Source organism: Lepidochelys olivacea (genome assembly GCF_965140295.1).
Source record: "Lepidochelys olivacea isolate rLepOli2 genome assembly, chromosome: 2".
NCBI classification, from domain to species: Eukaryota; Metazoa; Chordata; order Testudines; family Cheloniidae; genus Lepidochelys; species Lepidochelys olivacea.
This window is the reverse complement of record NC_140412.1, coordinates 75,469,696-75,492,830: the sequence shown is the minus strand read 5'-3', so window position 1 is coordinate 75,492,830 and position 23,135 is coordinate 75,469,696. Positions and strand designations below refer to the sequence as shown.

Genomic DNA, 23,135 nt, shown 5'->3' with positions numbered 1-23,135 from the left:
ATTGACTTCAGAACTTGGAGCAATTATGGTTTATGACAATTTGGGTCTTATAACTCCAAGAAATGTTGGAGTTTTGCAGATCTGTAGAACGCATCTAACGTCCCTTGTAGTGATTTTCTGCCTTATGTTTATACTTTTTTGCATTTGATCTCCACACTTCAGACATATCTCTGGCCACCTGTCTGTTTACCCACACCTGAATTTTACATGACCCTCAATTTTTCAAGGAAACCATTCTCCAGAATATTTAGCGTCAGATTCTGTTCTGGTTTTGAGGAATTTCCAATTTCCTCTGGTATAAATGAGGGCAGAATTTCACCCTTGATCATTTATTTCTGTCCATTATTAAATTGTGAGGATAAAGTTTCAAAACTAAGGTTATGTCTGCACTAGACTTCTTTTTTCCTGAGTTAATTGATTGCCAGTTACTCGAGGTACTTCACACTTTTGTAAATGCTAGCATGGACACTCCCCAGCTTAGTAACTGGCACTACCATGTGGGGAGTATTTGCAATAGCCTACGCAAAATGTAACTCAAGATAACTGACAATCAAGTAACTCTAAGTAAAAAAAAGTTTAGTGTAGACCTATATCCTGAGGTGTGCCCATAAAATATGCATGCAAACACAGTTAACTGCAATGCGGGTGTTCCTGAAGCGATGAATTATGGAAATGTAGCCCTTACAATCTACAAAATAGGACAGATAGCAGAAAATATAGATCAGTTCACTAAGAATGGAAGTTCTTTTCCCTACACCCACAACACATGCCCAGTTAGAGTTGGCACTGTATCATTTATTCGGATGCCTCAATATGGGACTTACATATATAGTAGAGTGTATAAAATATCACCTAATCTAAAATATGACTCTTTAAAATAGTATTGTCAATGATATTGTAACTTGCAGGGGGCAGCAGCTACAGGTTAAATATGACAGAGGCCTCCCCAAAATCTGATTATGTATATTCCATAGGCCTGATTCAACCCTCTGTTGTATGGGTGTAACAGCTGTCAGTGGGACTTGGACTTGTATAGCTGAAGGCAGAATTTTACCACATTCTCCTGCTTAGATTACCATAGGTTGTACTTGTACAGAATCAAAATCTGCTCCAAGTTAGTGGGCTTAAAGCTAGAGTAACCTCCCCAACATGCATGGAGTTACTCAGGATTCAGACAGTCATAAATGAGCATAGAATTCAGCTTGCAGCATCAAAAGCTATTTTCAAAAGAGTTAAAATTGAAAACATATAGTAGCTTGGACTCCAGCCTCTGAAAAGCCACAATGCTCTCTGCTGTTCTGGCTGAATTTCTGAATTCTCTTGGGCTTTCCCATCTCTACTTGTCCAGTGTCAATAATCCTGCCAGACTCTCATGTCCTTAAGTCAACTCCAAACATTCTTCCAAATGTAAACTAACTTGTGTGAATCTGAAAAATTCTTCCTCATTTGGTGTTTTGGGGGGAGAGTGTCAGTACTTATTTTACCCCAACCAGCATACTGACTATATTCTTAACTTTGAGAAACTAGGAAGTTCCTTCATCTCCCCTGATTTCTGGGCATTATATTGAAATCAGAGAATGTGTTCACTTTCCAATAGCCTAATATACTCTCCACAGTTGAACTGAAAAAATTATGCAGTTCAGAAATTGTAAAGCTAACTCTATGAAGTCTTAGCTCTGATCCCAATTTATTTTTCAGACAGCGGAAGGATGAGCTCGAACAGAGGATGTCTGCTCTCCAGGAAAGTCGGAGAGAGCTGATGGTACAGTTAGAAGGCCTCATGAAACTACTGAAGGTAAGGTGCTCCACGTGAAAGTCAAAGGAAATGGACAGGGGGCCAGTCAAGGAGTGTCGCATAGGAAAGAGAGATTCATCATATTAATAAAAAACTACAAAATTTGAATATTTCGTCCCACAAAAGCTTTGTTTCCCATCAACTTTCTCTCTTCGCTTTCGCCACTCTAATACATAGGTTTTCAGGGTCAATAATGTACCCAACTGATACTGTTCCTGTATTAGCATCAGGTCTGTGTTGTCATCCTACCGCTAAACGAATTGGACAACACTTGAAAGCAGTACAGTAGACTAAGTATTACTCAAAAATCATTGAAATTCACTTGGATATGCAAACAAAGCCCACTGTGGTGCAATACTACCTTGCTAGTTAGTGAGAAGAGATCCAGCAATGCTGGTCGATCAGGTTCTTGAGCAGCCATACAAAGATAATTAAAACAAAGGTTTTCATGACATGTTCAGTTTCTGGTTTATTTATAGTTTGCTCCACTGAAAACGTATTCAATATAGAAAAGGTGGATGTACAAAAGGCAACAAAATAATTCATCCCCAATGGTAAATAGCTATGCCAACACTGTACGGTGTATAGCCTCCTATCCTGGCTGATGGTACAGAGCTAGTTTTTCTAGTTCCTTTAGCTTTGTTCCTTTCATTAGTCATTCTATCAGACAATGCCATTTGACAACGCAGCCCCTCTGACTATAGGACTCTGGAGGGATCTTCTTGACAGTACTTGGTCCTTTTCACTACAAAAGAAAAAAATCCCTTGTAAAATACACTAAAAGAAAGAAAGTACTTTCCTGAAGGATCCCATTTCAAAAATGCAGACAGCAATATACAAATGTATTTCTAAGGTTAGAAAGGAAAGCTGAAAAATGCTTTTTTACCTTCCCAAGTTGCAAAAGAGGCCTCAGCCGTGCATTATCCTTCTGGCACTTTAAATCCTGCATGGCCCATCAGAGCTAGCATGCAACTGAAAATGGGCCCTCCCAGCAGTGCAAATAGACCGCCTCGAAGTGGTGGAGTTTTCCCTTCAGACATATATTTTCTTCTTCAAGAAAAACATAAACTTCTGTGGAAGGGAATGGGCAGGGAGGAGGAGAGGAACTGGTGTGGAGTGTACAGCCTCCAGTACGGATGCCCTTTGCACTGAAGTATCAGTAATATGATTGTCTAGAACTGAGTTTTGACACAAGAGTCATGCTCTGTCTTGAGTTACAGGGGTGGTCAGTCTCAGTGCATTTTTCAGATACAAAGGATTTGTACTATAATTAGAATAGGGAGGATGACTAGCCATTCGAATTAGACTATGACCCCAATGTGCTTCATTGCAGACAATCTAGGAAGTCCCTAATTTTGGGACCATGTGCCCTATGGTAACTGATGGCTCCCCAACCTTCCTTGACCCCGGGGGGAGGGGGGAGGGGGTTCTGTCCCTGAGGGATGAGAAGCCCTGCAGGGAGGGAGGTCAGGTCATGCCCCTGGGGGCTGAGGGCTCCAGGTCTGTTGGAGAGTGAGCCCATCCCTCACTCATCCTACAGTGGTTCCTGTCCCATGGAGCTGACCCAGCTCCCCGCTCTGGCCCATTGGCTCTCACCACAGCATGCAGAGGGGCCCTCCCCCCATGACACACGACTATGCCCCCTTCCTGCCTGTGGGCTCTTTGTGGTGAGCTGTTCCCCCAGTGGTCAGGGGCCTGTGTTAGTTAATCCAGGACTTCTGACCTTGTTCCCAGGTTTGCATTTATTTTTCTCTTCTTCACTTAAATCCTGGCTAATCTAGCTCTAATGATCCAATTTTTCTTTAGGAAGAAGAACTGAAAGAGGGAGTAAGTTATTTACCTTATTGTAGGTCTCACTAACTCTTCGATGGGGCTACAATTCCATGGTTTATATTATTCCAACTGCTTGAAATGTGTGCTCATGCCTTGGACTGAGGATAATGATGATGTGTTGCACTTCTTTAGCATGTTTTATTGAGCCTTTCAAAGCACTTTACAAATTAAACCTTACAGTCCCCCTGGGAAGTAAGCAATGGCTTGATAGAATCTTTTTCTCACTCCTGTAAAGCTACATCTCCGCTATGAGCTAGAGGTGTGATTCCCAGCTCACACAGGCATACATCCACTAGCTTTCATTTGAGCTAGCACCCTACAAATAGCAGCGTAGCTGTGGTAATGGGGCAGTGGTAATGGCAGCATGAGCCAACCACCCCAAGTACAAACCTTCCTGAGCCCCATGAGTACATACTCCGGACAGCTAGCCTGTGCCACCGCTGCCCATGCTAGCTGGGAATCATACCCCTAGCTTGTAGTGTAGACATAGCCTAGATGAGGCCACTTTAGGGGTGAAAAGCAACAATTGTTTAACTGCATACAACCATAGTACACCACAACTTAGAACAGGGAGTGAAGAACACCACCACCATTCATAGCCATGTGAAACTACCATGGTAAGTTCAGTAAGCAGAATATAATTACCTGAGTTGAAATTAACCCAGGATAATGGATTTGGAATCCGTACTCATTCAGAAAGTGCCAGGGGACTTTTCCTGTCCACAAGCAGTCCAGATCTTGGTTTTTATTTCTTCAAAAGATGGCACTGGCTTCAGCAGCCAGGTGCCCCTTCAGAACAATCACTTCACTTTCAAAGCAGCGTGAGAGTCTATATTAATAGTATTGACTTTTGGAAGATTAAATTGTTTTGTAGCCTTTTCTAGAATTAAAATGGACACTGTCGAGGTTATTAGGTTAAATATATATATATACCTGATCTGCCCAGACAGCAATCCTATTTAAAAGAGGAGTATAATGAGGAATATTTCATTGTAACACAATAACGTTGAACCCCTCAATTTCAACAAAAGAGGTCAGTGCTCAGTACAATTAACAGTCTGATGCACACTGAGTATGGTAGGAGGGTTAGCCATGCACCAGTTTGTTTGTTGCTGGTGCTCAGCCTTGTTAGACTAACAGTTTTGCTACATTTTGGGATGGAGAATGAATCTGTTGCAGCAAGACCGTTCTGATTGTAATCCAGAGGGGAAGACCTATCAGAAGACCCCTCTGAGTAGGTTTGTTGCTTTTTAATTTTGCCTAATAACGTTAATGGCTTTTTGTTGAAAATTAGATGCCCTAAAAGTGAACAGGGTTTTTTTCTTTTAAAAAAAGCATCGTACAAAAATAGTCTTTTTATTGTGTTTATTAAAAATCTATGTTGAGGACATTACAATATGTTTTCGCCTTCTACAGCGTAATATTCAGATCCTTTTAATACTAAATGAACTTTCAGAATGGTAGGAGATTATGCTAATTAATTATTTACACTAGTTCTCATCATTTCCATAAAATGTTCCCCATTGATCTCTTTCATAGGCTATTTACAGATGTAGGGCTAAATTCATCCATGGAGTAACTCAGTTGGAATTAATGGTCTTGATAAGTTTCTAGTGCTTATGTACTTTCCATTTCTGTATTACCACAATGATGCTTCCTCCCAGAAGGGTAATGAAGTGATCACATATGTATTGTTTTCCTAGTTGTCATGTTATAATGTAACAGTATAATTTTCCTGGGCAGACTTCCATGTATGTGAGCTAGTTTCAGCTCCAGCAGAGGGAGCAGTGGACTACAGTTTCAATAAAAACAGTCTTCACTTCAAATGTATTATACTGAGTTATGTGTGACACTAGGTAACATAAACCATTTTCTAGTCTAAAAAGGGATAATTAAAATCCTTACCACTTTGATCTAAGTATGATGAGCTAAATCGGGTACATGAAGGTCTCATAAAAGGCACTTGGATGCTGACAGCTGCAGTCAGTTAACAAATGAAGGCTGAAGCCTTCTGTCACCTCAGTGATAGTGGCAGCTTTCCACAAACTCCCCTGTCAACATGCCTCAATCCTGATCTTGTGGGTCTAACTAGGGATTAAAAGAAGTTCAATCCTTGGTCTTTACGCTGAGACTACGAGCAAGTCAGTCACTTAGCGTCAATTGTAAGCATAGTTTTTCAGACATTTACCATCTGTCTCCTGCAAACTAGACTAAGACCACTAACCGCATTTCACATATGCCGCTAGACAGACGTCCAGTGGTAACAACATTCAGTTGCCACGGATCTGGGCTGAATTTGATCTAGCAAAGTAGAATATAAAAAATAGCTGCAACCTTTTAAACCACATAGTCTCTAGATCTTTACATATTTCAACTTTCTGTGGGTTGATTTTGTCCAAATAGTTAAAAGAAAAAAATCTTATCTACATAGTAGACGGAAACCCCAAAAACCTAAAGTTTCTCATGCCTTGCAAAGGTCTTGTTCCAGAAAATGAAAGTTACAGTTAACGGTGCATTATTTACCTTGCATAGCAGATCAGTGTAGCAATTAGAGTATGTATTTTAAAATGTTGAGCTCTAGTGTGTAGTTCTTCTTTGAGTATATGTCCCCATGAGTGTGCCACTGTAGGATGTGCATGCACCCATGCACTCTTGATCAGAGACCACAAAGTAGTGCTCCTGAGCAGAACAACACCCCATGCGCCACACAAGGGGATATAGGCAGGCACAAGCCTGCCTCCACTCAGTGCTTTCTCGACCACCTGTGGCTCAAGACAGAGCCTTTGCTGTTAGCTGTTTCAGCTTCCCGCCTTTCTTTATTCATTATTTTTGTTTCTTAGTTATTTACTTTACTTTACTTTTATTTTATTTATTTTTGAGCTGCCGGAGGGGGGGTCTTTTACCTTCTCCTTCTGTACCTTTATTTGTGCTGGAGCACAGTTTGTTATGCCTAAGACCCCAGTGTTTAGGCTGTGACAGACTTGCCACAGGTCTTTTCCCCACAGTGACAGATATTTGAGTTGCCTGTGATGTTTGACTCCCAAATCCCCTCAAAGTGCAAGGGGGATTTAAAGGCAGGTCCAAAAGAGAGAGGGAGGCTAAACTGAAACTCCTCTTAATGGAATGTTCCCTAGCTCCAGTGGGATCCACTTCCTACTACCCCCTCAACATCACAGGCTGCTTCAGTCACCCATCCAGCTTCATCTGTGACCATGGACATGAAGACCTCAAAAAGGAAGAAGCACACTTACCCAATTAGAGAAATGAAGAAAAGGGGTAGATCACCCTATAAAGACCCACACTCGGGAGACCTCACATCCCTTAAAAGAGTACTGTAGGGGCTCCAACTTAGTCTGGTACCAAAGTGTCAGTACCACATAAGAAGCCTCATCTGCACTCATAAGCACTCTACCAGACAACCTACCACAGCGGCACTGCCTGATCCTCCATGGCACTATGATACACATAGGGCCACTGTGCATCCCGTGGTATTGACTTCTTTCCCAAGCTCTGAAGTAAGACAGGACTTTGCTTCAGTTGTGCAGCAGTCTCCATCTCACTGATCCACAATTTCACCTCTGGTAGTGACTCAAGCCTCAACTATAGGCTATCACGGCCCTCCAGCTCCTTCCAGGTTTCTGTCATCTGAAGATCTCATCATTGCAGATGAGCCTGAATCTCCATTGTAGCGGAGATCTGTCAGAGCCCCCTCAGTGACTCCCAAGGCACCTGCAGACTGAAAACCTGCCCCCTCACTGGTTGTTATGCCTGAGGCACTTAGCTGGTCATAATGCCTCAGGTACTTAGCTCAGGAAACAAATTATCGGACTCTGAGATCTCAGTACAAGAATCCATCCCAGTACCATACCATCCAGCTCCCAAGAGTCGCTCTACTGAGGAGGATTCTAGAGAATCTGCCATTCCCAGGGACTCTGACTAGTGGGGACTCTTTCACTATACCTTCCAACGGGGTTACTGGCATCCTTGGAGTCAGTTTGGTGACCAGTTTTATAGGATGCCAAGAGGAGACTACAGGCACCACTACCACCCTTATGTGCAGAGTCACTAAGACTCTGGAACTGGTGCGTTTCCCATTGAATAGACATATCAGTGGTCAACCTGCCAGGCCTTCAGAATACAATTGCAGACTCCCTGAGCAGATGCTTCTGGCAAGACCATGAATGGTAGCTCAAAGACTCTGTCTTTCACAACGTCTGCCAGACCTGGGCTCTACCACAAGTAGATCTCTTTTTCCATCCCGAATAATTCCAAATGTCACCTAATTTGCTCCAGGGGAGGTGACATCCTCCGTACTCTGGGAGTATCCTTTTCAGAATGAAGGGCCAACCTGTTTCTATGCAGCATGTGTCTAAGTGGGTTTCAGGTTGTATTTTGACCTGTTATGAAAGAGCTGGGATACAGAGTGACGGCGCATTCCACTAGAGCTCAATCCACATCCATGACTCTACGAAAAGACATTCCCATAGCATAAATCTGCAGGACTGTGACTTGGTCTTCTCTTCATACCTTTGCCAAGCATTATGCCATCTTACCTGCTTCCAGAGATGACGCTTCCTCTGGTGATGCAGTTCTGCAAACAGTGTCTTGATTTACCTCCCCAGCACCCACTTCGTCTGTGAATTACTGCTTGGGAGTCTCCTACAGTAGAGCACCCACAGGGACATGTGCTCAAAGGAGGAGGAAGGGTTACTTACCTTACAGTACCATGAGTTATTCATGATGTGTTTGTCCTTATGGGTGCTCCACCTCTCGCCCTCCTTCCCCTCTACTGTGGAGTCTCTGGCGTCGTGGCTGAGAAGGAACTGAGTGGCAGTGGGCTTGCTATATATCCCCTATATCCCCTCATTTGGAGCACGGGGCGTTCTGCATAGGCACAGGCCTACAACTACTACTTTGCAGTGTCCAGTTAAGAGTGCACGGGTGCGTTCATGTCATATGGTGGAGCTACAGTACAACAACCATAGAGACAAAAACACCTAGATGATCTCTAGCTACTGTAAGGTAAGTATCCTCTCCTTTCTTGTCTTCCCCGTGAGGATAAATTCTAGAAAAGGAATGCCCAAATGTCCATCATTTTAAGGAATTAATGGACAAGCCAAATGCCCATCATATGATTTGATAGTTCTTTAAGTGTGATTTATTGGACAATATTTGTATAAACTGCACTTTCTTCAACATCCTTGAGAGTTCTTGTTGGTTTTCTGTTCTTCCTTAGCCTCCCAGTCAGTGGGAAGGAAACAGAAAATGGACAAGTACAACATGGAACTATGGACAAAATCTGCCAAAATCTGTTCAGTGGAGTAGCAGGGAGGCAGTTTGCTGCTCTCTGGTGTTTTGTCTGATCTGCTCTGGGCATGGCCCCAGTGGAGTTTAGAGAACCAGGTTACTCTAAATTCGGCCAGCTCGTAACAGTCCCCGGGGGACTAGTTATGCAAAGTCAGCACCAGCTGAAAACTCCCCTGGTCTGGCAGAATTCTCAGCTGGCCAGAACCAGCTACTTTTGCCCCCCTTTGCACTACAAGAATGAGACAGAAGGGGCCAGAAAGCAGGGAGAGCATTGGTCCCTATGTGTTCAAATTTCCCCGCGCTCCTAAAAGTTTTAACTCCGAAAGAAAATATTAAAATCATACTTGCCATTTCTTGTCAGAAATGAGTGTCTCACATAACGGTAACTTTCCCTTGCAAAGTCCTGCTTCAAACCTCTTAGGTAACTTCTGCTAAGCTCATTGTAGTGTCAACTTCCATAGCATTGTTTTTCAGCAGTGGCAGTGTCCTTTAAAAAAAAAAGTGTATCTTGATCAATTTGTTGGAGGTTAACCAGCAATAACAATGCTGCTTCTCTTCTGATCAGACCTATTTCAGTAGGGGCAAGGGAGGCATGGTTAGGGCCAAAATCTAGAAAACAGAAGTTGGCTTACAAATCTAAAAAAAGAAAAGTCGACCAATTTTATAAAGGATTGTAGCCGCATTTTTTGGCATGCAGTTGTCAATATCTGATCTTCATCTCTGAGGAAACAGTCACCAGAACATAGAAGGCACGTGACACTGAAGGGGCTAAGGAATCCAACTGATTTTTTTTTTAATTGATACTGCAGGTCCAAATAAATTGGTGGGGGGAACCTCACTAGAGATAATGTAATTTTTCACTGTAAACTAACACTCATGAGCACTGGTTCCTGTTTAGTGACACTCATGTTATCTTAGTCATAGGCCTCTGCTGAACCCCAATTCCTAATCATGCTAAATAGGGTATGGTTTGTTTGGTTGTTTTTCTTACGTTGACATATATTCCCAGGAACTGTCAGGCCATAAAGGAAAAGTGCATTAATTCACTGTGTCCCCTGGTATCACTCACCCAGCTGCACTTTTAAAAATTATTGTTCTTCAACGTATGCTTGAATTTCAGTTAAATGATACTAACTCTCAGGTGCTAACAGCATGACATTTTATATGACTGGTGTTAAAACATTTTAACTTCCAGCTACTGGGCCCATAACAGGAATTTAAATTGCCTATCTGAACAGTACTTTGGGAGAGGCTGAGTATATCCTGTGGCGTGAACAATTTGAAAGTGAATGATTTAGTGGTGGCTAAATAGCTCACAAACCAAGAAGAAAAGCACAAATCTGTACTATTTGTTGGGAGGGTAAGCTTTTATTTCACTAATAGGTTTAATTTACATTCCAAAACTTTATTGCATGGATTCCTTCTGGTAACAGTGGTTGAGGTGTAAGGGCACGAACTTGATCAGCTAACATGGAAATATTACACCTCCAAGAGTAGCTTCAACTCCTCCTTACCTAGACTGAAAGTTGTCTTTGTGCCAGCATCCTTCCACTTCCTACAGACTGCAAGAGTTGTCTTTCTAAGAATGTCTGAATATTGCCAACACTCTTAATTCTTTCACGGAAAAAAGTCCCAGACCTTAGATTTAAAGACAAGAAATATCTTTGAGACTAACCAATTTATTTGAGCAGAAGCTTTTGTGAGCTACGAAAGCTTCTGCTCAAATAAATTGGTTAGTCTCTAAGGTGCCCACAAGTACTCCTTTTCTTTTTGCGAATACAGACTAACACGGCTGTTACTCTGAAAGAAATATCTTTACATTTTTATATCCAACCTAGCCTGCCATGTTTCAGGATGACCTTCTAATCTATCTTTCCTACATACTACACCTTTACCATAGGTTGCTGTAGCTGTTTCCTAACAAGAAGTTGGATGTAATAGGTTTCCATCAACTGATTTAATATTACCCTATTTTTCTACATAACTGCATGATACCAGCTGAGGTTTCACTCAGCCAAGCTAAGGAATGGAATGAAGATGACTACAGCTGAGTGTTTTCTCTTGGAAAGACCTATTTAACCACTTGTTCTTATTTTCCAGACTCAAGGAGCAGGCTCCCCTCGATCTTCACCCAGTCACACTATCAGCCGACCTATTCCTATGCCGATCAGGTCTGCGTCTGCCTGCTCCACCCCAACCCATACACCTCAGGACTCTCTGACGGGCGTGGGAGGAGACGTGCAAGAAGCTTTTGCACAAAGTAAGTTGCATTGTTAAGTTATTAGTTACACCGAGAGCATATGCAAGTGTCTGGTGGGGAACTGAGGCACTGGGAGGAGAAGTGACTTTGCACAAGGTCACCCAGCTGTCCAGTGACCAAGCCAGGAATAGAACCCAGATCTCCTGAGTCCTATTCCAGTGCTTTATCCATTGCAATTCAACCTGTTTGCCATAAAATAAAGACTTGTCATTGACCATTGTAAGTTGGTTCAACAAACTGGGCTATGGGGGGATGGGAGGGTGATGTGAGAGGGAGGAAGTATTGTGCTGCTTCTCCTAAGAACTGATGGACTTTTCCATTGTGTCTAATGTTTACCAGAGCACTGCCATTGGCTGCTGTGCGCTTTTCATTCCCCTTCCGTGTTGTTCGTCAAATCGCAAAAGGATGGAAGATTTATCCTTTGCTCACTGATTGTTTGCGTTGAAGTTCTAATATCACAGATTAAATAATATGCTAAATATAAAAGAAAGTGAATACTTTATGTGACCTCCACCCATGGAATTACTCTCTTTCCCAAATGCTTGCATCCCTGCAATTTCCGTTTTTCTTTTCCTTGAACACAAAGGGCCAAATTTTGCTCTCAATTACACCATTGCAAATTGGAATGTCAGTGGATCCCCCTAGATATACCCTGCTGTAACTGAGAACATAATTTGCCCTCCTGGGCTCAATTCTGCCCACCCTTGCAACTTCCATTAATTTCAGTGGGAATTGTATTCATGAATTGGATGACAAGATTGAGCCCTAAGTGCAATCAAGGTTTTCCCTTTAAAGAACTAGTTAATTCTCATGTTAAACTCTATCCGGCTAGAGGATTGATCCTTGTCCCATGGCACCAGGTTGTTCAACGTGTATTCTGTGAGAAATGAACACACAGTGTGACATTTTCTTCTTTAAACCTAAAAAAACTGAGAGAGGTGTACAGACATAGAACACTCTCTTCAAGAGTGGTTTCTCTCAGAACTTGGACAAAGTGAGAGAATTTAGTAGCTACAATAAAATAGCCATAAATAATGCATGGGCTGCTTCAGGCCACTGCTTTTTGTCACAGCAATGTGTTCTGCTAAAGTGAAACGGCAATGTAAGAGTATATTCTCATATGTACAGTGATCACACTTAAAAACAACTACCTTTGGTATATAAAGGGTTTACCCTCAGTATTTATCTTATTCCAGTTGTATAAGGCAAATCTGGGCAGCTTTTAAGAGCAGTCCTTGTGTAATGTGCTGGTATGTGGGAATTCTTTTTTAAGCAAACAGCTATACTGTCAGAGTTCTTTTAATTTGCCCATAGTGAAGGCACTCCATGGAGTAGAGCACTAGCTCTCCTATATTTTCTCTTCTTAGAGAATAGATGTAAAAGTCTGTATAGATGTGAAGCTGAGACGGCATTACAACTCTTCTCAAAGTGTGGGGTGCGGGGGAGGGACAGAGGGAGAGGGCAGGCTTTGACTTACTAAGGGCCGTCAGTTTAAAAGACATTCCAGATGCCAAATCCTGCCAGTTTCTATGCATCATCCCCTGTGAAGTTAGCGAGGATTTTAAGGGTTGAGTCTATTTATATGTAGTTGGTTCAACTACACTAGGATTATGAGTTTGGGACTCTGTGATAGCATAGGCTGGGAGCACGCTGTACCAGCCATCACAACCCTAAAAGTATTGTACTTTGCTCTCCAGTAACCTTCCTTGATTGATGCTTAAAGCAGTACTGAGGAGTTCTGCAGGAAACAACGTCTAGACCCTCCTGTATTGGAAAGAGGGTCACAGCAGCACAGGGCTGTTGATGAAGGGGGTAGTGGCTTTCAGGGTAGGCAGAAGTTTGCTGTGAATGGGGAGTAGGAGGGAGAGCAAAGGGAGCTACTCCGTCTCGGCTGGGGAGCAGCCAGCTCCAGGAAGGAAACTGGGGTCCTTGTGGTTCCTACCTGCTCAGCAGCTGCTGTAGCCCCTCTGAGTCCCCCTCTCACCTCCATCCGCAGGTGTGCAGGAGTTGGGGGGGCAGAATCCCTACCAATATTTCCATGCTGGCTCCCAACTGCCCCCCCACCCCATCCCATTCCCCTGACCCTGCTGGTTGGGTTCGTTTGGTTTTTTTTAAATGGGAGTCGATTATGGAAAATACAAGATTCCTGAGCTCCAAAAGATACCACAAAGGGGTGGGAAAGGAAAATCCATATAAGGCCTAATGAAATCAACCATGTTTTTTCAACATTGACCATATTTATACAATAAGAGTCATTAAACAGAGCCATGGAAACTTAGGGAGAAATAACTTCAGTCCACTTCCCCCAGACATTTCATCTCTTAGCCTCGGTCTCCTAGTGTCACCCCACAAAAGTGAGTTTGATTGTAATTAATAACTTCCAAGTTTCGGACACTGTGAATAAATGAAGCATGATGTTGAGCTGCTGCTGAGTGCGGTGTTAGAAAACGAAGCTGTTCTGCATATAAGTTTTGCAAGTGCCCCTTTGGAAGGACTTGACTCCTTGAAATTATGATGTTGGCAATTTGATGTAAGGTTAAAAGTACTTCATACACAAAGCCATAATTTGTCCCTTGAGAAAAATCTTAGCTTTGTGTTTTTTTTTCTTTTTCCTGCCTCAGGCACAAGGCGAAATTTAAGAAATGACTTACTAGTGGCAGCAGATTCAATTACCAATACCATGTCTTCTCTGGTGAAAGAGCTAAACTCAGGTGCGTGAGGCTTAAGAGCATGATCACGGTACAGTCATTTACCATATATTTAAAAATAAATAAAAGGGAGCTGAGAAAAAAAAACACCTAAATGGTGTTCTGGATATTTTTGTATTTTATGGAAAGAAAACCTAAAAGTGGTCGTTTTGAAAGCTACAGACATCCAGATGCAATTAAAGCTTAGAATTTTTTTTTCAGAATATAACATTTTGGTGCATCTGTAAATACTATCACAGGTAATTGTTTTTAAAAAGATGTCAGTAGCACAACAATGCACCTGTATCCTGATGTGCAATATCCGAGTTCTCCTGAGTCTAGATTTCTAGCTGTGCCAAATGGCATATACTGTGGTCTCCTTTTTTAGCAACATATGCAAATGTCTGCAGAGGATCTATTATGCTGTACCGCCACAGAAACAAGAGATGGCTCTGCAAATAGATAGAGAACATATGGCCACAGCATCCATGTTGCCTGAAACATACTGGTGTATTCACGATTGAGAGAGATTGGAACTCTAACTTGGAGAAACAGAAGAATATTTAGAGAAATGAACCAAGCCTACTAGCACATGTGAAAATTAAATGTAGCCATAATCACCTTTTGTGGCTCACAGAGATGGGCAGCGAGACGGAGAGTAATGTGGATTCTGAGTTTGGTCGGACTCATTTTGATGATCTTGTTCCATCACCGACTTCTGAAAAGGCTTTCCTTGCACAAATCCATGCCCGGAAGCCAGGATATATTCACAGTGCATCTGCCACTGGCACCATTCGCAGTGACATGTGGGTACCTTCTCTATTTTTTTAATTCATTTTGTATTGAAATTGTGATACGAATGTGCATGTACAGATTTCCCCCCAGTAATATAACTAAATCTAACTGGGGGGTGGCTCTTTGCCTATATAATAATAATGAGCTCTCAAAGCTAAAGGAGTCAGGGCAAGAAGTGATCAGTTAATACTCTCGATTCCAGTCTGAGACTTTTGTGAGCCCATAATAAGAAGCAACCTTACTGGATTTCCATTAGGAAATTCAGCAGCTGAGGCTTTTTATTTGTGAGGTTTTGCTAGAGTACGGCTGGCAAATTTTAATGATTTAACATAGAGCAGGCTGAAAGATGACAATTCTGTTTTACGACAACTTTCAAGATTTCAAAATTTGTTTTTGTTGCACTGTGGAATGAAAACAAAGCCTTTCAAAGGTTTTCACGAATTAGAGTTGTATTGAAACTTCCATTTTCAGATCGAAAGGGTCTCTTTCTCTGTCTCACCCACCCTGACCATCCCATCTATACCTTCATTAAAATCAGTATGACTTCATGAAATGTTTTGCTGTCAATGAAATGGCATGTTTCTTCAGAAACTTTTCAATGAACTGTAATTTAGGGTCAGATCCAAAATCGACTAAAGTCAATGGCAGTCTTTCCATTGACTCCAGTAGGCTTCGGCTCAGATCCTTAGAGCCAAATCTTGCTCTCAGGGAAGCTTTTGAGAATTTTTTTCATTGACGTCAATGGGAGCATGATTGGACTGTGAATGCACATTTAGTAGGGCATGTCCCTTAATCTCTTTCATGGGTGCTAAATCACTGCAAAGATGGGACTTGAGGAAGGGCTGCAAAAATAAAAATAACTTCAAGAAAATGTTCATGGAGTTGAAAACATATTGTTTCATTAGATCCTGCTTTCCTCTCAGTTTTCATTCAAATAGGGAAGTTCTTTTAACATTGAATGTAATTTGTCTTAGGAGGCTATTTATTAATAATTGTCTTTAGGGTTACAGAAGATGGAGACCCCTATGTTAGAGCAGATGATGAGAACTATGAAAATGACTCTGTCCGCCAGCTGGAAAATGAGCTCAAGATGGAGGAATATCTGAAACAAAAGCTGCAGGATGAAGCCTACCAGGTAAGAAAGGAACCCACCAAATAGTCCCCGGGCTTATTGTGCTGCAGTAGCCCACCATCTGCAATTTCTTGTCAGTGGCTGGTGCTTCCAGATTTTAAAAATATATTATTCTCAAAACTCTCCCCTCTCATGCCTCCCCTAGATAGATTGATTGATAGATCTCTCTTACACACACACACAAACGCGCACGCACACACAAAGTGCTCAAAAAGAGCTCATCAATTGACTTGCTTAAGGCTGATATTAACCTTCACAAGGTCATTAGCTAATCCTTCATAATTGCCACTGCCAATCAATTTCTACCAAGCCACCCACACAAGAATGCTTTGAACTGTAGAGACGGTATTGCATGTTGAGTTCAGTTTTTTGTTTAATAACATAAAGCATCTATGATGTTCTTTCCTTGTGAGGGGACTGGAGCCCGCTGAACCAGTCCTTTTTAAAACAGGATGGTTTTGTCATAATCTGGGATGGGGGAAAGGGTCTGGAGTGAGTCATGGGATGTCAGGGTTCCCTCCCCACTCTGAACTCTAGGGTACAGATGTGGAGACCCGCATGAAAGACTGCCTACGCTTTTATTTCTACCAGCTTAGGTTAAAAACTTCCCCAAGGCACAAATCCTTCCTTGTCCTTCGATGGGTACTGCTGCCACCACCAAGTGAGTTAGACAAAGATTCGGAAAAAGGACCACTTGCTGTAATCCCAAAATAGCCCCAGAAAGACAGCACGTTAAATCCTGTCCCCATTGAAGTCAATGGAAAACTTCACTGGGGCAGGATTTCACAAAGGGTGAATATTACACGTGGCTTGTTTCCACTTGAGGAAAAAAAATAGAAATTAAATACAGAAAAGAACTACCTTTTTTAAAAAAATGATTAAATTGGGTAATATGAAATGTTCATCCCAGAAGAAGAGTTCAGTCTATTCATGTTTCCTGAGGAAACATAACACTTTGCCTCTAAGCAGTAGAGTACTACTCAGAAATTATTTGATAACAGCAAACATTTTGTTTTCTAGAAAACATTTTCAATTGATGACTATGGCTCCTAGTATGCAAACCTTCAATCGTGTTAGTAGCCCTTACTAACGTGAATGGTGCCATTGGGACTACTTGAGGAATAGCTGCTAGGATGAATAAGAGTTAGCAAGGTTATGTGCGTTTGAGTCACTAGAACATCTGACGTGGCCTTGGTGCTCTTCTCTGATTTGGGTTTAAGGCATAGTATTTCATTATTCAAGACCTTTTCCCACTGATATCCCAGGATAGCTTTAAAGTCAAAGAATACAGAGCTAGCGTTATCTTTATTTTTTTTAAAAAGAAGAAAAAGCCAGTAAATTTAGTTTTCAAGTGTTCCAGGGAATGGTGGTGGGAAGAACTGTGTAGTTTGAATCCAGCCTCTAGAAAGTAATGTGATATTTCTTACTGATGTTCACATAAGTTTCCCATTCGACTAAATAGTCTAAAACAAATGATGGCTGTAGTTGCTCTCATAATACAACTGTCAACTGAAAAAATCTGGTAAGAAAATTACTGCTACTAGGCTTACAGTATCCTTTGTTGGTTCAAGAATGATATTAGATGTATTTCTCTGTCTCACTATATGTAAAAGCAGTACTTTTAGATGGACATGCAGACTTCTTATTGCATAGGAGATGATGGCACAATACCCAGTGTTTCTGGTCTGTGTGACCTTCAAGCAAGCTTTTGCAAATGAAACTCTGAGACACTAGAGTTTAAATGAAACCAGATAGCAGAAAAGCACTCTCTTGGCTGGCAATGTGGCAGCAGCAATACGCATGGTACATGAGAGAGTCTGAGACAAGAAGCCTCAAAAGCATCATCTTTTTCCGCTTCCTCTTAAGCATGTAGCAAATAACAAGTGTTATCAGGAGGAATACATTTAATGCACAAACCTAAACGCTAACAACGCTTACCCTCCCATGTCAGCTAGCAGATATGGTCGTCTTATAGCTTCTTGATGAATGTATTGTATGAGCCAGTTTTCCTTAGTCTTATTTCCTGACCCCATTATTGTTCTCTCTTATTTCCTCTCTTGTGCATGGCTTTATTCCAAATAATACACTGGCCTGGCTGCTCACTGGCTTAACTTGTCATCTTCTTGTTTTATGTCCTTTGTTATCTACAGGTCAGTTTGCAAGGTTGAATGCAATATCCTTCTATCACTCTCCTCTCAAGTAAGTATTACCTTAATATAGGAGAAAGTTTCCAACTGGTAACTTGTAATTCAGATACACTGTGCCTTCTGCTTTATGTGCACGTGTGATGATGCTGTTTCCTCCCTTGCTTATTTCCAGACATCCAAGCATGAATTATCTCTAAACCATGCCTAATAAGCCGTCAAAGTCCTGAGGATCATCCTCACACACTCTTTTATTACCTTACTCTGTTACGCAGGAGGGCAAATGGTCTTCTTAGCTATCAGTGACAATGCATGAATTGACCATGAGAGAGAGAGAGAATGATCCAGTGATCAGGACACTAACTTGGAATTCAGTAGACATGGGTTCAGTTCCCTGCTCTACGCTTCAGTTCCCCCTGTCTACTTCCGTAACTCACAGGGATGTTGTGTAGATAAATACATTACAAATTGTGAGGCACTCAGGTACTTCAGGAATGGGTACCATACACAGGCGCCGGCTTTCTGATTTCCCTGGGGGTGCCCCACCCAACCCCAACCCTTCCCTCAAGGCCCCATCCCGGCCCCTCCTCTTCCCACCCTGTTCTGCCCCCTCCCTCGAGCACGCCCCACCATAGACAACTGGTACCTCCCCATACTGAGGGGGTGCTATCTAAAGGGGAGGTCACATGACCGGTCACATATTCCCCTCCCCATGCCAACCCCCCATGCTCAGCCTAGCACCACCATGCTCTCCCCGACTCATGTTATCTGCAGGGGGGACACTCTGTCCTCCCACTGCACCTGGCTCCCCAGCATGTTCTGGCAGTCTCCCTGGTGTGAGGGACCCCGGGTGGGGAGAAGGAGGGAGCCGCTTCTAACAGCGGCCCCTCCTGATGGCTGCTTTGCAGCCCAGCAGCTGCTTGAGAGAGCCTGGTTGGGGAGGCAGCTTCCACTCCCTGCCCAGGCTCAGCTACCGGGGACTGTGGCTGAACATGCCAGAAACGTCCCAGGGGTTGTGGGGGCACTGGCTCGCTCGCCCTGGTCCCCAGCACCTGAGCCCGGGCGGAGAGCAGAAGCTGCCTCCCCAGCCAGGCTCTCCCAGTCAGCCGCCGGCCCGCCACACTGCCGAGCAGTGTCCCAGCAGCCAGAAAGGGCTGATCCTGCCACTTTTGCTCCTGCCCCCCCCCCAAATCTTTTCCACTCCCCAGCATCTGGGGATGTCCCCCTGACGCATTGCCCAGCCCCGCCCTTGCTCTGCCTCTTCCTGCCCCTGCTTCTCCTCTTCCCCTTCCCCCCAGTGCCTCCTGCACACCACTGAACACCTGATCTTCGGTGGGCGGAGGCGCTGTTGGGGGAGAGGTGGAGGGGCCCGCCGGTGGGCGCTGGGCACCCACTTTTTTTTCCATGGGTGTGCCAGCCTGGAGTACCCACGGAGTTGGCACCTATGGTGCCATATAAGTGCTTAAGATGGATAGTTAGTACTCATGTATCAAATGCCATCACCCACGGCTATCACTAAGTACTCATCATCTCCAATGAAGTACAGTTTGTCACTTTTGAGCTTAGCCAGTGCCCCAGTATGGCATTAAGGAGCACTTTGCCTTGCTGGTGGAGCCATTTGCAGATGAGAAGTAAAACCAGTGAGCTGACCCATGCAACCTCTCACAGGAGTTTAAGTTATGAAACGAGGCTTCCTATACAAATTCTTATATGATGAAATAGATTTCCACTGTTTAAATCCCCTCTAGAGTTTCAGATGTGTATGGCATCTTCTCTTTCTGTTCCAAGTAGTGTTGATGTTCACTGTTAATTGGCTGCTGTGTTTCATCCGAGAGGAGGCTGCGTTTTAGTCATTGGCAAAGTACTTCTTGTTTATATCAGTCTGATGGCAAAATTTGGCCCTCAGCTACTTGTGTGCAATTCTCAGTGAGTTTATTAGGAATGATATGCCTGTAACTGATGCTAGAATTTGGGCCTTTGTTTGTAAAGCACTTTGGGGGATGGGGATTAAAAGCTGCTGGCTATGTATGTATTTAAAAGCCCCTCTCTCAAATACTAGCAATCCCACAAAATATCACAACACTGAATAAGTACACACCACAACACACTTTCCTATTACATACCCCCATCAGGTTATACTCACCTCCTCAGCAGCCTTGGTATGTGCCTGGAAAGTTAGCTGCTACAGAAACACATTTTCTTCTGTCAACATACTGGAATTGTTAGTTACCTGTCAAGTTACTAGAATATGAAAACAGACCACGCTGCAATAATGAATGTCTATAAAGTTCTTAATTATTGATTTTTGTTTGTTTAAAAAAGTTCAGGTAACTTCTTTTAATATTATAACTTTAGCGAACCTCTACACTTTCTGCTTCCAGCTAGAAACACCAAGGCTAAGTTACTGTTGTAAGAAAAGCCAAGTTACACAAAAGTACAGATTATCTGAAAATTTGCATCCCTGCCCTGGTTGGTGGGCTAGGAAGGTTCAGTTAACATCTCATCTCTTGGATCTTTTCTGAAACATTTGAACTTAGCACAGCACATTATGGGTGGGATTTTTGAAAGCGCTCTGTGTTGACTTAATGCTGCTTCTACTGCAGTCTACGGTAAAACACCTGTTGACCTCAGTGGGAGCAGTTAGGCCAACACTGAGCATTTAGAAAATTTCATCCTATGAGGGAAAACTTGCCTCATTGAAGGCAATTGCAAAACTATCACTGACTTCACTGGAGTCAGGATTTCACCCTGTACTTTTATCCTAAAACAGCAAATTCTTGTTTCGTCGATGCCACATCTGCACAGGATCGTGTGACACAATCTAAAATAGCCCCCTCAAGTAGTAGGTAGAATCCATTGCACTCAAGCCCATTTACTTCTGGGAAAAACAATGTATCCTTTGTACTTTATTTGTTATTAATATTTCATCAGTTTGGAAAGAGAAACGCCAAGCAATTTATACAGGCTGCAGTGGTTAAAGCACTATCTTGAGTCCTGCCAACTGCATAACTATAGCAGGGGGCTGTCAGATCTGCATTTCTATTTCTTGGGAACCCCTGCTGTTGAATATAAAAAGCAGTTATTTTTAGAGATCGTATTAGCCAACAAATTCTGTATAGAAATACTATCAGCATTGTATTGCACAGGTGTTAGGTGAAAGGCCAAGTGATTTTTCTATCCCAAAACAATAATCCCCTGGAACTCTTATAAAATGAAGTTTATTAAGAAGAATGAGAGGGCAGGTCAGACCAGTGCATTATAGACATTAGTACAATTATATGATTGACAGACTGTCACAGAACTCCATTTGTTTCCTGATTTATAAAGCTATACACTTTATCATTATTATTTAAAATTATTATATCCTATTTGCATTTTGGAATAATGCTATGGGAAAGTCTCTGGAAGTGATCCTGAAAACATCTGGTATAAATATAACAAATGCATTCTCAAGAGAGCAAGTGGGTTCTTGTAACATATAAAATATAATGTAATCATGTTTTCAATTTAAGTTTTTCATATTAAAATAAGTGGCAATAATATATATATATATAAAATTAATGGAGCAACAGACTAACATTGTCTAAGCACAAGGTGAAAAGTGTTTTCAGCTTTCACTGGATGAAACTAAAAATAGAAGTTGAAATTGTCTGAGCATAAAAAAATTTTTAAGTTATTTTACTTAAAATAGAGTATTGGCCTAATCTGGTTCCCATAGCTGCCAATGGACTTTTGCCAATGGCGTCAATGGGAACAGAAGCAGGTCACTACTGAATGCAGGTGTGACATATTAAAGGGGGGGCTGACTTGTGGTGTGAGTGTGGTCCCACATTAACTTCAACTTATTGTACTTTTTAAAGCAATGTCTTTGTTGGTGATGCCATGGCAACATTTACTGAGTCACATCCATGTCATTTTTCAATTAATGCTTATTGTTTTTAAAACAATTGTAAGGTGTGAAAAGCTCTTTAAAGCCATGCTTAAGGTACTAGCGTGTAGGAGAGTACACTGAGAAGGGGATTCTTTATTAAGTCTCACTTTAAATTATTTTTATTTGCATTTTAGTTCTCTGCTATAGTTGAGAGTCAAATCCAACACCCGTTGATGTCAGTGGGAGTATTTTCCTTTGACTTCAGTGGCCTTAAATCAGGCCCTACATTATGAATGTGAAAGGAACAATTTGCCCATATGTTCCACCCAGGAATATTACACTCAACTCAGAAAAGGAGTGAAGCTAGAAATGACAAAAACATGTCTTGCTTTTAGATTTCTGTGAGACTTTAAAGCAAGATAAGAGGGAAGAAAGTTCAGTAGTTTTATTTTATGAATGTTTAAAGTCAGAAACGTCACATGTGCACACTAGATTGTTTTGTATACATTTTTTTCAGATGCATTGTAATGATGTTTTGGTTAACAGTATATTTAGGACACCCTTACTCCACTGGAACTCAATAGAGCTTGTAAGCTCCACAAGCCAAGTAGCTTTAGGTCCACAAACTTAATAGGTATAGTGACAGTGATAAACTCAAGGAGTCAATCTATTAAGGTTATCAAAGAGACGGTTAAAGGGTAACTTGATCACAGTCTAAAAGTGCCTACCTGGGGAACAGAAATTGGATAATAGAGGGCTCTTCAATCTAGTAGATAAAGGCATAACAACATCTGATGGCTGAAGTTGAAGCTACGTAAATTCAGACTGGACTGAAGGCACAAATTTTTAACAGAGGATAATTAGCCATTGGCACAATTTACCAAGGATTGTGGTGGATTCTCCATTTGAAATCAAGATTGGATGTTTCTCTAAAAAATATGCTCTAGTTCAAACAGGAATTAATTCAGCAAAGTCCTATGGCCTCGGTTATACAGGAAGTCAGAGTAGACAATCACAGTGGTCCCTTCTGGCCTTAGAATCTATGAATCCTATGAATCAAAAAAAAAAATCATTAAAGGATGTGTACAATTAAGTCAGCTCTATTTAAAGCCATCAAGATGAGGAGACTTCTCTCTTCCTTTGTGCATTTTTAAGTGTGTCTGCCACACCTGACTATGGGTGAGAGTGCTGCTGCACTAAGGAGTCTTAAGCATGGGTCCAGAACCAATACACTTACATGTAGAGCTGAGCAAATAATTTATTTTTTTGGTTTGGTGGCTGAACCAGAAAAAAAAGGGGGGTGGGAGGGAC

General features: G+C 42.0%; 1 protein-coding gene across 5 annotated transcripts in view; it reads left to right on the top strand.

Annotated features, from left to right (window-relative positions):
* DTNA (dystrobrevin alpha) overlaps window positions 1–23,135 on the top strand; it is a 315,284-nt gene that overhangs the window by 280,320 nt on the left and 11,829 nt on the right. For all 5 annotated transcript variants that reach the window (XM_084620949.1, XM_084620950.1, XM_084620952.1 and 2 more), the window contains 5 exons: window positions 1,699–1,795; window positions 11,036–11,195; window positions 13,817–13,906; window positions 14,520–14,688; window positions 15,680–15,812. In XM_084620949.1, the coding sequence (XP_084477075.1) occupies window positions 1,699–1,795; window positions 11,036–11,195; window positions 13,817–13,906; window positions 14,520–14,688; window positions 15,680–15,812 (649 nt within the window). The remainder of the gene's footprint in view (window positions 1–1,698; window positions 1,796–11,035; window positions 11,196–13,816; window positions 13,907–14,519; window positions 14,689–15,679; window positions 15,813–23,135) is intronic.